This window comes from Mercurialis annua, linkage group LG1-X (genome assembly GCF_937616625.2).
Source record: "Mercurialis annua linkage group LG1-X, ddMerAnnu1.2, whole genome shotgun sequence".
In the NCBI taxonomy this organism is placed as follows: Eukaryota; Viridiplantae; Streptophyta; class Magnoliopsida; order Malpighiales; family Euphorbiaceae; genus Mercurialis; species Mercurialis annua.
Window position 1 is genome coordinate 61,444,659 of NC_065570.1, and position 13,487 is coordinate 61,458,145.

Here is a 13,487-nt window from a genome sequence, read left to right on the forward strand (position 1 = left end):
AAAAAGATTATTTTTAAAAAATTGCTCAAAAAATATTCAAAAGTTTAACTTTTTGCCTTTGTATTCTGATATTTCCAATTAATATAGATTTTATTTCCTAAAAAAAAATACTTATTAAGCTTAGGTAATGAAAACATATCTATAAAATTTAAGGGGCCGTTTGGTTGAAGGTTGGAAATGGGAATCGGAATGAGAATGAGAATGATTGTTTTCATTTTTTGTTTGGTTCAAAGTGTAGGAATGGGAATGGGTAAAGTTTAATAAAAAAATTATTTATTATTTATTAAAATTATTATTTTTATTTTTTTAAATATTTTTTATATAAAAAATATTTTAGAAAAAAAATTAAAAAAATTATTTAAAAAAAATAATTTTTTTTTAAAATATTAAAAAATATTATTTTTTATTTTAAGTATATCTTTTAAAATTTAAAAATAATTTTTTTAATAATTTTTTATTTATTATTTATCATTAGAATATTTTTTTAAATTTTGATTTTCATTCTCAAAAGTTCATTCACATGGGGTTAGAGGGGAATGGGTGATTTCCATTGAGGGGGTAATCACATTCCCATTATCTAGTATAATTTGACAAAACAAACACAAACAATAAGAACCATTCCCATTTCCATTCCCTTTTTTTTCCCAACCAAATGGCCCCTAAATGTCTTAGGATGATGGTGTAGCGATCAATCAGAAAGAGGTTGGAATAGTCTTTCCTATGCCAATCATGAAAATAATTATTTATGTTTTCATTTCAAATTTAATAAAGATAATAAAATATTAACACGAAAGGAAAAACAAAAAAAATGATAAAATAAATAAATAAAATCTACTGAAGTTGCTATTAGCTCAAAATAGTATTAGATGCACTGTTTGCTCTTATTAACAGTTCTATATTATAATAAGAGGCATTGGAAAATAAATTCCAACAATTAATGTTAGTTGTGATTTAATTCTAATGTTATAAAATAATTTTAATATCTTTTTTTGTATTGTAGCTCTAATTTTAATTTCCGAATATTTTTTTGCTTACGTGAATTGCCGGATTGTTAGGTCATAGACATCATGACAAGACTTTCAAAGACGACTCCTTTTTTAATTTTTTAATTTAAGAAATTGTATTGTTTTGATAAAAATGAAACTGATTAGTTTTGAATAAAACGGTACCGTATTTTTTTCTAACCTAAACACCTAACATCGAATATATCAATCCTCTTTTTTTCTTCAAACTCGTCCTTTTTTCCGATTTCGGGCTTAAATTTTTCTGAAAAATTAATATAAAGCTACAAGATGCAAAAACATAAAAGGCTGTGATCTGTTTTATAACATTTTACTAAATATTAGGATTAAATCCATACAAACAATAGACGTGAAATTTGTTTTGCTCATACCACTTGTAATAACAGGTATCGGCGCGGAGAAATTGGAGAACAAGACTAGTAACTTTCTCGGGAAAATTTGAAAGAAAAAGAAAAAAATTACAGATGATAAGAAAGAAGAATTTTAGGAAGAGAAGTATCCAAGAAGTAGACGATCAGAACAACAACAGCCAAGCCGCATCAGATGACGAAGAAGAGAGGAGGTAGTTAATCAATTAATTATTTCTATAAGTTCCAGTAAACCCTAAATTAGGGTTTATCGTTAATTAACTGATTAACTAACGAGCAGGTTGGCGTTAGAGGAAGTGAAATTCCTGCAAAAACAAAGGGAAAGGAAATCAGGAATACCCGCAATTTTAACTTCATCATCGTCTGCTGTTCAACAGCAGATTAGTAACGTGCAAAATCAAAAAAAAGCAAGCGAAAAGAACGATGCAGGTGGAGATGAAAAGGAAGAGCTTGTTCTTCAAGATACATTTGCTCAAGAAACTGCTGTTATGGTTGAAGATCCCAACATGTAATCTAATCTAATTTATTTTTCATTTGCACACCCTATTTGAATATAGTATAATTGGATTTAATTCAATTAAGTTCAATGTAAAAAAATTGTGCGTGATTTGATTGTATGTTCTGGTTGATCTGATCAACATAGGTTGATGTATGTTGAGCAAGAATTGGCGAAGAGAAGAGGGAAGAACATTGATGCAACACCAGAGCAAGTTGAAAATGAGTTAAAGCGCGCTGAAGATGAATTGTACAAGATTCCCGAACATCTTAAAGTGAGCTGCTGCTGTTAACTCACTCTATTGTAGGCATGTCTTTTTGATGACTTGTATGTGTTGTGCTTGCTTACTTTTATCAGATGCATGTTATTTGTGTATAACTGATATTTGTATGGTCATTCATGCATGAAGAAAAGTTGTTTATTTGTTGTTTGATATATGCATCTAAGTACAAGAGACAAAATGAGGCATCTTTGTTGAGTTCAATATATATTTACAAGTTACAACTGACGATTGATAGTCGTACTTGAGTTATTTCATAGAACACCATGTAGCTTAATATTTCATTTTCTACACAAGCTATGGGTGTCTTCTTTTTTTGAGCTCCTATGTGTCCTTTACATTCATTTTCTAAGCCTCCACCTCTATGTTTGTGTTTCCTTAACTGTCTAATTTTGTTTCTAACATTCCAGAAGTTTAGGTGCTGACACGCTCTGCCTTCTCTTTTCCTATGTGTATTATATCTTGCATACGGATCATTGAAAGTTTTTATTGTGTCTTCTCAGGTGAAAGGGCGAAACTCAGAAGAAAGCTCTACCCAGTGGACCACTGGGATTGCGGAAATTCAGTTGCCCATTGAGTATGCCCATTCTTTCATCATAAACATGTTTTTCCTTGCTTTGGACTCTGCCTAGTCTGTCTTGACATCAATGTACCTAGACCAGAAGTTCCTGCACCATTTGATTGTTATGGAAGAGTAATGCTATTTCTTGTGGTTGCAGATACAAATTAAAAAATATTGAGGAAACGGAGGCTGCCAAAAAACTATTACAGGAGAAACGGCTAACGGGCCGGGTAAAATCGGATTTTAGCATCCCATCAAGTTACAGTGCAGATTATTTCCAACGTGGCAGGGATTATGCTGAGAAACTTCGAAGAGGTTGCTTACAGCTTTTTGAATTTTCTCATTAGTGTTCATATGTACTAAATGTGTTAGTCTGCCTCATTATGTTATGCTATTTTACACCTTTATTTTATGAAAAACTAAAATAAACTACTAGTAAGGACTGCTTAGATGGTTTTAAATGCCCACAATTCAAGTGAGTTATCGAAGCTTTACATTTTGGTTTTCTTTCCGCTTGATCGTCTTTTCTCTAACTATAATCACAAACTTGTAGAACATCCGGAGCTATACAAGGATAGAAGCTCCCAGGATGATGGTGCTGGAACCAAACCGGCTGATAACAACGCTGATGCAACACGCAGAGAAGCTGCAACTGATGAGTTCATGCTAGAACGTTTCAGAAAAAGAGAACGCCATCGGGTCATGCGGAGATAGCACAGCCTTTTGAGAGTGCACTTTTGTAAACACTAAATGATAATTGCCATTGTGATGATTAAAATTACTTCTAGTATTTAATGGATATTTAGAGTTTGTTCAACTATGTGTTACCATATCAGGATCCTATTATCAGACAAATATTGATGCAGTCAGTCATATACTGGATACCTATCTCATAAATGACATAAGGCGTTTCCATTTTCTTCTGCTAAAAGAAATGGAGGGGCATTATCTGATTAGGATGGCTGTGCCGTCTGAGTTCATTGTTTGTGAGATTTTACTCTTGGATTATTTCACAAGAGCTAAAGCGGGACTTTTCAATTTCTGTTATTGTGGATTAATATACTTGGTGAATTATTGTGACAGTTATGTGTTATTTTGGGGTGTACGTTACGATTTTAGCTATCTGATCAGCAAATTATCTTGAAAGACTCCTTACAATCTGCAGTGGAATCTGATGAATCTATATGATTTAATCTCTTCCAGCCCATCAGCATGTTGCTTGAAGACTCTTTTATTATTTTATTTTATTTTGGGATCTAGGACACCCATTTGATAAACAATGTATTATCAACTGAGTTTAGTGGCCGAATGACCAGGAAGACTTCGATTTAGCTAACTAAAGTAGCTGGCTTAAAGTCAATGATGGGAGATAGTTTTTTTTTTGAAAGAGTTTACTTTTATAGATATGTGAAAAGCAGAAGACTATGCAAACATTGACCAAACTAAACCAGCTATTGCTTCTCACTAGTTTGCTTACATCGACTTTTTTAGGCATCTCCACTTGCTATATCTGTCCTGAATTCTGTGCTATTTTCAAGATATTGAGTTATCTTAATCAGTTATGTCGATTGAGAGTTGCATACTAATGTCTATGGCTAATGCAACAGGACATGAAGCCTCACCTTCCGCCTCTCTATGTAGTTATGATGTGTTTTTGAGTTTTAGAGGTGAGGATACTCGTAGGAATTTTACTGATCATCTCTACACAGCTCTGATTCAAGCAGGTGTCCATGCGTTCAGGGATGATAATGACCTTGAGAGAGGTCAAAACATTGAGTCAGAGATCACAAAAGCAATGCAAGAATCTAGAATTTCGATAGTTGTGCTCTCCAAGAACTACGCCTCTTCGAGATGGTGCTTGGCTGAACTTGTGATAGTCATGGAACGTAGGAGAACTGTTGGGCACATTGTAATCCCTGTCTTTTACGATGTTGATCCATCTCATGTCTCAGAACTGAGTGGGAGTTTTGCCGAAGCATTTGCTGTGCACGAAAAATGTTTCAAGGAGGAGATGGAAAAACTGGAGGGATGGAAGGCAGCACTTAGAGAAGTTGCAGACCTGGGAGGATTTGTTTTAGAGGACAGGTATTGCTTATTCTTGTTAACTATACCATACCATGTGTTTGTATATGAATATTTAACATAAACCCTACGTTTTCCTTTTAGTACTTAGATTAACGAATCTATGTTGCTTTCATATATGTGGATACGAACTGAATCTTAGTTTGTTTAAAACATTATGTCATCTGAAAACAATATCAATTGAGGTTTCATTAGAATTCATGATATTGCTCTTCAATAGATAAAAAGTATTTGTAACTAAAATTGCATTAAAATCAGTGTTGGATGATTTTCCTTAATTATGATAATTGAAGAAATCAGAATTATTTCATTTTTTGTTATTTTCATGGCATTGATCTATAGGTATGAGGCCCAGTTTATTCGAAATATTATCAAAGACGTTAAGACGAAACTGAATCGCAAGGTTCTGAATGTTTCCCCATATTTAGTTGGAGTATCTTTTGATGTTGTAAGAATTCATCTGTGGTTACGAGATGAAGCTCCCAATTCAAGGATTATGATAATTTATGGAGCTGGAGGAATTGGGAAGACAACCATTGCAAAGACTGTTTATAACATGAACTGTGACAATTTTGAAGGAAGAAGCTTTCTTGCAAACATTAGAGAAACTTCAGAACAATCCAACGGCCTGCTTCAGATACAAAGACAACTTCTTTCGGACATTCTTAAAGAGCAACCCATCAAGATATACAATGTAGATGAAGGCATCATCAAGATCAAGGAAGCTATATGTTGCAGGAAAGTTCTTATTGTTCTTGACGATGTGGATCAGACTGATCAATTCAATGCGATAATTGGAATGCAGAAATGGTTGCTCCCAGGAAGTAAAATAATCATAACAACTAGGTATGCAAGTTTTCTTACAGTTAATTATGAAGGATCCTTGATGCTTAAAATCTCAGAATTGGATGATGATTCATCAATTCAGCTATTCAGCTGGCATTCTTTTGGCCAATGTCACCCTCCTGAAGGTTTTGAGAAGCTTTCTGAAAGTGTAGTAAGTTACTGCAATGGACTACCATTGGCTCTTCAGGTTCTGGGCTCTTCGCTTCGTGGAAAAAGAAAAGATATATGGGAAAGTGAATTAAGGAAGCTGGAAGCACTTCCTAATCGTAACATTCAAAGGATTCTCAGAATAAGTTATGATTCCCTTCAAGATGATCATGACAAAAATTTGTTCCTTGACATAGCCTGTTTTTTTGTTGGAAATGATAAAGATTACATCATCAAAATACTAGATGATTGCGGTTTCTACACAATCATTGGGCTTCAGAATCTTATGGATAGATGTCTCATAACAATGGATGAACACAACCATATAATGATGCATCCATTACTTAGAGACATGGGGAGAGATATTGTTCGCCAAGAATCGCCTGAAGATCCCGGAAAACGCAGCAGATTATGGCATCACAAAGATGTTTTCACTGTCTTGAAAGAAAACACCGTAAGAGATTTGCAAATTCCATATATATGATGAGTTTGCATGAGCGTATGCTTGTGCACACACACACATACATGTATGCTTGATTATATTATCAAACAACTTTTGTTTTTGTTAACCTGTTAAAATGTTTACCAAAGCAGGGAACAGAAGCTGTAAAGGCCCTTTCATTCAAGCCAGTTACTTTAGAGTCAAAGGAGTTGGTCTTGAAAACAGAAGCATTTGCAAAGATGCAGAGACTGAAGTTACTCCGACTTTATAATGTTAAACTTGAAGGAGGTTATGAAGATTTTCCCAGAACTTTGATATCGTTGAGTTGGCGTGGATTTTCTTTGAATTCTATACCAACCAACTTATATCTGGACAAGCTAACCATTCTTGACATGCGCTATAGCAGCCTTAAATATCTTTGGAGAAAGACCAAGGTATGCTGCAACTAACTTCTTTTAACATTTCATGGAAACTGAGTAATATAGTGGTTGCTCACTGCTTCATTGGTTCATTTTTCAGTCTCTTCCAAACTTGAAGATCCTTAACCTCAGCCATTCATACTTTCTTGTCGCAACTCCCAATTTTGAAGGACTCCCCAATTTGGAGAGATTAATACTCAAAAACTGCATAAACATAACTGAGATTGATGAATCTATTACAGTTCTCGAGAATATAGTAGTGTTGAATCTAAGAGAGTGCAAAACTCTGAAGCAGCTTCCAAAGAAAATTGCTAGTTTGAAATCACTTGAAGAGCTAGTGTTGTCTGGTTGCTTAGAACTTGACGAGTTACCTAAAGAGGTAGCAGAAATGAATTTGAAAATGCTGGCTGTTGATGGATGTTCGATTCATCAACTACATTCTACAAATGGAGATGCAAGAATGTCATCATTGGATTCACTCTTCAGTTCTTGGTTATCACCGAGTAGAGGTGTGAAATCCATGAACTTTTCATTCACTTCTCTACCGAGCTCTCTGGTAAGTCTAAGCCTTGCTAATTGCAATCTATCTAATGATCATATTCTGAAAGATCTTAGCATACTACCATCGTTGCAACATTTGAACCTAAGTGGTAACCCTTTTCATGCAATACCAGAGAGCATTAACAGCCTCACTTTGCTCCACTCCCTTATCTTAGACCACTGTCAAAGTCTACAATTACTTCCAGAGCTTCCGATGAGTCTAAATGAATTGAATATTAACCATTGTACCTCACTAGAAAGGATCGCAAATTTACCAAACTTGTACAGAGGATTGATTTTAAGATCTTCTGGTTGTGAAAAACTAGTCGAGGTGGAAGGTGCTTTTAAATTACAACCAATTAGCGAAATCGACATGGAAATGATGAAGGCATTGGGATTGATCAATTTGGAATCGTTGGAAAGCTTACAGGCAAAAATGGTCAGTAGCTTCACAGCAACTTCAACAACAGCTTCAGTGCAGGTTCTTTCTCACTATCTCTAGTTTGAATCCCCAGACAAAGCCTTAATTGTTTATGCTTAAACTTTCTATGAATGGCTCAGGTGTTGCAGGAATGTGGAATATTTACTACTTATCTTCCAGGAAGTGAAATTCCAGAATGGTACAACTTCCAACACCCAGGGTGTTCATTTTCTTTTAACCTTCATGGTTTTGAAGGGCAAAAGATTGCAGGGTTGAATTTGTGCGTCGTATACGCATGTGACGAGTCTACAAGTTGGGATTCAAACAATGTATTGGGCACGGCTTTTGCTCTAATCAAGAACGCGAGCAACGGTTTTTACTGGACTTACAGCCCAACGTTCTATCAAATTCCAGCACAGAATGGTTGTAATCTGTGGTTAAGCCATTGGAAGTATGTGGATCAATTGAAAGATGGAGATGAAGTGTATGTAGGAGTACGAATGCCTTTAGGTATTCACATTAAACGAATTGGAGTTCATCTTGTCCGCGGTTCTCAAACCCAATCGATTACTTGCTCTCCACGGTATCAAATTCTGAACAATGCTGATATCTCACCGTTCCTCAACAATATTGGATATATTCTGAGCTATAATAATTATAACCGCGACGTTAGCCAACTTCGTTGGGATACACACTGTAACAGTCTGAGGTCTACTAGCCCGCAATTGATGTCCATCGTCAATGTTCTCAACAAGATTTGTAAATTTCTGAGCGATAGAATGTGAAAAACAAGATCTTTTTTCTACATTGCAACCACTAGGCTGCCTGTAATCTTAAATGTGTATATTAGCTTTTAATCAAAACTACTCATATTCTTCCAAATCCTTAAAACCACAAGCCACATTACAACTCTCGTAGGCGTTGGATTCGGCAGTTAATGATATTTTTGATAATTGGCAGTTAATGATATTAGTTTCGTGAAGATGAATTTCAATTATATTATATGATGTATTTTTCAATTTAATAATAATTTTATTTATTTTGTTGAAGAACAAAGAAATTTATAAGAACACTATGTTTCCAATTTTATTTAGAAAACATATCCGGTTATGAAATTTTATATTATTAATCTCTTTTAGTTTATATAAAATTTCCAGTTTCTCTTCTATTAATGACACATTTTCTTTGTTCATCGTTTTTCTATCTACATAAACGTCCCAAGGAAGAATTGCGTAAATATTATGGTCATACATATTTATGAATTTCCTTTCCTGGTTCCCCGTTGCACTGTCAAATTATAATTAAATTTGTGGCCGACATACTGTCAACAAGTGTCAGGATGGCCGAGTGGTCTAAGGCGCCAGACTTAAGATCTGGTCCTCGTAAGAGGGCGTGGGTTCAAACCCCACTTCTGACAAATCCTTTTTCCTTTTTTCTCTTTAATTTGACGCATTGTTGAAAAACTATAAGACATATTTAGAACTTTGCATAGTCTGATCAACACAATTAATCCAATTTATGAATTTTCCTCAGTTTAGCTCAATACAATTTAATTTTTCAATCAATTTGATTAATTAATTAATAAAACTGAAAACCATTTTTTCAAACCATTCACGTCTAAACCAACAGAATCAGAACGAGAATCGATATAATCTGAATTAGTTAAATTTTTACTCAACCCTAAACATTAATTTAGCATAAAATTGATCATTATAATCTACAGAGTACAGACTACAGGCAATGCATACATACTTAACTAAAATAAGTTGGCATATCCTAAGCCAACCTAACAATACGTGTTAGCCTCTGCAGCAGATAAATACTGCATTGCAGATATATTCTAGTTAGTTACAAATCCCCATTGCTCCTTAACTTTGCATCACTTCATAACCACCGGCTGTGCTAATTGCTGTAGCTGATGAACAACATGAGACATTCTTGGCCGCATTGATGGGACGTGCTGCGTGCAGGCATATACAAGGTCCACCGCCTTCTGAATCACACCGGCTTCTGGAATTTCTGAATTAATTAGAGGATCCAAGAGCTCCGTATAGCGGTGTGCCTGCACCAAAGGTGTAGCCCACTCAAATATACTTTGCCAACCCACTGAATCAACTGCCTGTGCCGGCCTACGTCCTGTAACTATTTCCAACAGCAGTACCCCGAAGCTATAAACATCACTCTTTGTCGTAAGCTCATTTCTATAGACAAATTCTGGTGCCAGGTACCCATATGTACCACCGGCCATCACTGTTCCCTCATGCATCACTTCCCATGGCACAAACTTGGAGAGACCAACTCCTAACAAATGTGCTTCAAAATCTTCATCAAGCAGTACATTACTTGCGCGGATGTCCCGATGCACAACATGTGGCTTAACCTTGTCATGCAGGAACCTATATAACAAGTGAACCAAACAAATGACAATTAGTAGCAAACACACAGTGAACATTTAAAAAGTTAGGCATCCATGACTATGTGATGAATTGACAACATACTGAAAGCTTTTTCAGAATGATTATACTATGACATGGAAAAAATATTATACTATGACATGGAAAAAAGATATTCACCATTTCAAACCCGACTCTCAAATACTTTAAATTATTTGAAAACAGTATTAATCATGCTAATGACAGACAGAGTAAACAGTTTGCAAATAAGTTAATAGGGGGTAAGATATACATACGCAATTCCTTGCGCGAGGGTAGTAGCTATTTTTAACCTCATAGCCCAATCCAAGCTCCTACCACCTCTTGGTATGTGGTGTAGCCATCTATCTAAGGGTCCATTAACTACAAATTCATAAACAATGTAGCGGTCACCATGATCATAGCAGCATCCTTTAATAGCCACCAAATTTGGATGATGAAGCCTTGCAACCCTGCCAATCTCAGAATAGAAGTCCTTCTTTCTTTGGAAACTCGACCTCTTCAACCTCTTTACTGCAACCCTTGATCCATCAGGTAGGAGCGCACTATATGTGCCACCTGTTTTTGCATCTCCAGGAAGGCGATTTCCTTCACTAAATTTTTTTGTAATGGATCGTAATTCTTCGTTAGTGAAGACTTTCCATGATGGTGGAACTAATGCAGAAGCTGCTGGATTAGATAACTTGCGGGATTTTCTACGCTTCCGGCTCCGTCTATAAGCAAGAAGCCAAGTCACCACTGCTAATGCAGTACAGACAATCAATCCACTAACAACAGAAAGGATGATAAGATACTCCCTATGGCAGTGCATGTGGTAACATTTGTTCTCTGCAAAACAGGACAGAAAAAGAATGAAAACCCGTGAGACTTCCCCAAAGAATTAAACCCAATCAAAGTATATAATGTAATCTGAGAGAGTACACATAATCTAGCAGGGTTATATGTAAATACGGCATGAATATTGATTTATCCATGACATATTGTAAGGCATATGGCATACCAGCATCAAGCATGCAAATAAAAGCATGAGAGTTGTTGCATCTCTCGTCCACAAGAAATGTGTTTCTGTCGTGAACCAGAGTACAAAAATTAGCACTCGAATTATTGCGGCATGACAAACCAGCGCAGTTTGGATCAAACGGTGCTCCAGCAAATATCGACCCATTCCAATATGATGTATTATCAGACCACTTCCAACCAAAACCAACAGTGGAGTTGATGCTTCGCCCACCAACCCAGCAGCCACTGGCATTTTTTCCACATAACTGTTTGGCAAAAATTAACTGTTGAGATGATGCCAATGCTGCCAAGTGTCCACCATAGCTTTCACAAAAAGCTTCCGACTCGTCCCATGAAAGTGACTTGTTAATATATTTCAAGCACTTGGTTTTATCTAGAGTTAACTCCCAACCAGAACGGCACCATGCTGCCAATAAGAAAAAATTAACCTTCAAACAACTAAACTAACACACACTTTAGAAAAGCAATAAGAAAAGATCATGCATGTTGCCTGACAAATATTGGAATACATTTTATACAAACTGAGAACAAAACTTGGACAGGACAAAACACGTAGGACTTCCGTAACTCTTTGAAAGGAACGCCAAACACATGCTAATATGACAAACATCACAAAACTTATATTCAATAAGCCATTTTTTCAGTAAATCAGTTTATCCAGCCAATATCAATTCCAAGACTTGCATCCAAGTCCAAATGTACTGTTTCTAAGACACTGCTATTTAATTTGCAAATGCATCAGAATAGTACAAGCTACGCAGTCCGATAGCATTGCGCTCACTACACATGTTGGTAAGTCATGTTACTGAATAACTGCTTCTAGCATGGAAATCCAAAGAGAAATATTATGAGTCAAACCTTTAATATTGGTTACATTTTTGGAAGCAACCACTGGACTATGAATTGCATCATTAGATATCTGAAAAACAAAATTACAATAGCAGATTCAGTAAACTAAGAAACATACCGAAAAACACTCAAAAATCTCAAAGCTTGCACAAGGATTTACATTCCATAAACTCACAGTTTCTGAAGCAACAAAGCGGAGTACAAGACAAGCAATGAAAAGCAGAGAAAAGTGCATATGGGTCAGTTGCAATTGCATCCCAGCTCCTAGTTAAAACCCTGCAACAGAAATTTAAACCAACAAAAGTAAATTTTATAAGCAAGAAGTGAAGATACCCAATTGAATACTGATAAAAGAAAGAAAGAAAAGGAGAGTAAACCCTAATTACTATGATTGGTAACCCAGAAGTAAAGAGAGAAAGCTTACCGAGAAGATTAAGGGTTAGTAGAAATGTTAAGGAGGAAGCATAGCGAACCGATTGCTGAGTTGAGCGGAGTGAACAGTAACAAGTAAGAAGTTAATGAAGGTAGGTAGGAGTTACCTGCTGCTGCATTTCTAATTGTTGTTTCTAACAAACTCCAAATCCAATTACACACAAAGGTCCAAATAATTTCTCCAAAATTAAATTGGAACTTTTACAGTAATTATTAGAATTAATGTTTGCACGAAAATTTAATTTTTTATCACGAAATTATTATATTATTAAGGCTTAATTTCTTAAAAACCCCCCACCTTGCACTTTTTCTTCGTTTATACCCTGACCTTGTAAAAACACCATTTGTACCCAATTTTGAGTTTTTATGTTTCATCCCTACCCAAAAGCATTAAATTGTACTCTTTTCATTATACTTTTTTCTATTTTTAAAAATACAAATAAATCCTTAAACTTAAAAAATAATCAAATACATCCAAATAATTAATTAATTTTTTTAATTTTATAAAATAATAAAAAAATTATTATTATTTTAAATTTTTTTGTCGGAAACATTTTTTTAAAAAAATAAAAATAAAATTAAAAATTTAAAAAAAATTCGGAAATATTTTTTTAAAAAATAAAAAAAATTAAAATTATTTTTAATTTTTTGAAGAAAATGGTATTTTTGTACTATTAATAACATTAATATCTAAATAGTATATAAGTTAAAAATAAAGGATTGTTTTAAACTCTTTTTCAAATGAAAAGAGTACAATTTAATGCTTTTGGGTAGAGATGAAACATAAAAACTCAAAATTGGGTACAAATGGTGTTTTTACAAGGTCAGGGTATAAAAGAAAAAAAAATACAAGGTGGGTTTTTTTTAAGGAATTAAGCCTATTATTAATTTACAGATTTAATTAATATTATTAAATTTATTGTAAACTGTAGATTTTTTTAAATTGATCAATAATCTAAAAGATTTTCTATATTATTATATGTTAGAAAATATAAAAAATTAAAATTAGTTTAAGTAATTAAAATTTAAACTTATAAAATTATATAAATCCAATAGCTATAAAGTTTGAAGAGTTTTTTTATTTATGATTATAATTTATTAAATTTCAATTTTTTTGAATATTTATATT

General features: G+C 34.3%; 3 protein-coding genes and 1 non-coding gene across 8 annotated transcripts; 3 read left to right on the plus strand and 1 right to left on the minus strand.

Annotated features, from left to right (window-relative positions):
* Nucleotides 1–1,209: 1,209 nt before the first annotated feature.
* Nucleotides 1,210–3,545, plus strand: LOC126686983 (protein COP1 SUPPRESSOR 2). 2 transcript variants are annotated; one of them, XM_050381328.2, is made up of 7 exons: nt 1,210–1,309; nt 1,409–1,584; nt 1,671–1,898; nt 2,034–2,160; nt 2,670–2,743; nt 2,886–3,043; nt 3,282–3,545. In XM_050381328.2, exons 2-7 carry the CDS (start codon nt 1,487–1,489, stop codon nt 3,440–3,442), a joined length of 846 nt encoding a protein of 281 aa, XP_050237285.1. In that variant the 5' UTR covers nt 1,210–1,309; nt 1,409–1,486; the 3' UTR covers nt 3,443–3,545. The 2 variants fall into 2 exon arrangements, with proteins under 2 accessions (XP_050237285.1, XP_050237277.1); XM_050381320.2 differs by lacking the exon at nt 1,210–1,309 and having other exon boundaries at nt 1,319–1,584.
* Nucleotides 3,546–3,678: 133 nt separating this feature from the next.
* LOC126686918 (disease resistance protein RPV1-like) lies at nt 3,679–8,430 on the plus strand. Its single transcript, XM_050381215.2, has 5 exons — nt 3,679–4,813; nt 5,153–6,257; nt 6,398–6,679; nt 6,765–7,685; nt 7,766–8,430. Exons 1-5 carry the CDS (start codon nt 4,290–4,292, stop codon nt 8,408–8,410), a joined length of 3,477 nt encoding a protein of 1,158 aa, XP_050237172.1. The 5' UTR covers nt 3,679–4,289; the 3' UTR covers nt 8,411–8,430.
* A 528-nt stretch (nt 8,431–8,958) lies between these two features.
* Nucleotides 8,959–9,042, plus strand: TRNAL-UAA (transfer RNA leucine (anticodon UAA)). The gene has a single exon. It is a non-coding gene; the product is annotated as a tRNA-Leu (tRNA).
* Nucleotides 9,043–9,306: 264 nt separating this feature from the next.
* Nucleotides 9,307–12,487, minus strand: LOC126686932 (C-type lectin receptor-like tyrosine-protein kinase At1g52310). Of its 4 annotated transcripts, none has more exons than XM_056104293.1 (6): nt 12,466–12,487; nt 12,102–12,202; nt 11,936–11,996; nt 11,058–11,483; nt 10,315–10,885; nt 9,307–10,021 (listed from the first exon to the last, which is right to left on the minus strand). In XM_056104293.1, the coding sequence occupies exons 2-6, from the start codon at nt 12,180–12,182 to the stop codon at nt 9,505–9,507; spliced, it is 1,656 nt and encodes a 551-aa protein (XP_055960268.1). In that variant the 5' UTR covers nt 12,183–12,202; nt 12,466–12,487; the 3' UTR covers nt 9,307–9,504. The 4 variants fall into 4 exon arrangements, with proteins under 4 accessions (XP_055960268.1, XP_050237197.1, XP_050237205.1 ...); XM_050381240.2 differs by lacking the exon at nt 12,466–12,487 and adding an exon at nt 12,351–12,447; XM_050381248.2 differs by lacking the exon at nt 12,466–12,487 and adding an exon at nt 12,313–12,445.
* Nucleotides 12,488–13,487: the final 1,000 nt, after the last annotated feature.

What these genes read in the sequence shown, in the direction of transcription:
- LOC126686983 (XM_050381328.2), top strand. Translation starts at nt 1,487, where the DNA reads ATGATAAGAAAGAAGAATTTTAGGAAGAGAAGTATCCAAGAAGTAGAC. An exon ending in GATGACGAAGAAGAGAGGAG is followed by an intron (nt 1,585 to 1,670) that starts GTAGTTAATCAA and finishes ACTAACGAGCAG; the next exon opens with GTTGGCGTTAGAGGAAGTGA. An exon ending in GAAATTCAGTTGCCCATTGA is followed by an intron (nt 2,744 to 2,885) that starts GTATGCCCATTC and finishes TTGTGGTTGCAG; the next exon opens with ATACAAATTAAAAAATATTG.
- LOC126686918 (XM_050381215.2), top strand. Translation starts at nt 4,290, where the DNA reads ATGTCGATTGAGAGTTGCATACTAATGTCTATGGCTAATGCAACAGGA. An exon ending in CTGTCTTGAAAGAAAACACC is followed by an intron (nt 6,258 to 6,397) that starts GTAAGAGATTTG and finishes TTACCAAAGCAG; the next exon opens with GGAACAGAAGCTGTAAAGGC. An exon ending in CAACAACAGCTTCAGTGCAG is followed by an intron (nt 7,686 to 7,765) that starts GTTCTTTCTCAC and finishes TGAATGGCTCAG; the next exon opens with GTGTTGCAGGAATGTGGAAT.
- LOC126686932 (XM_056104293.1), bottom strand. Translation starts at nt 12,182, where the DNA reads ATGCAATTGCAACTGACCCATATGCACTTTTCTCTGCTTTTCATTGCT. An exon ending in GCTTTGTTGCTTCAGAAACT is followed by an intron (nt 11,997 to 12,101) that starts GTGAGTTTATGG and finishes TTTGTTTTTCAG; the next exon opens with ATATCTAATGATGCAATTCA. An exon ending in ACCCTCGCGCAAGGAATTGC is followed by an intron (nt 10,022 to 10,314) that starts GTATGTATATCT and finishes CTTGTTATATAG; the next exon opens with GTTCCTGCATGACAAGGTTA.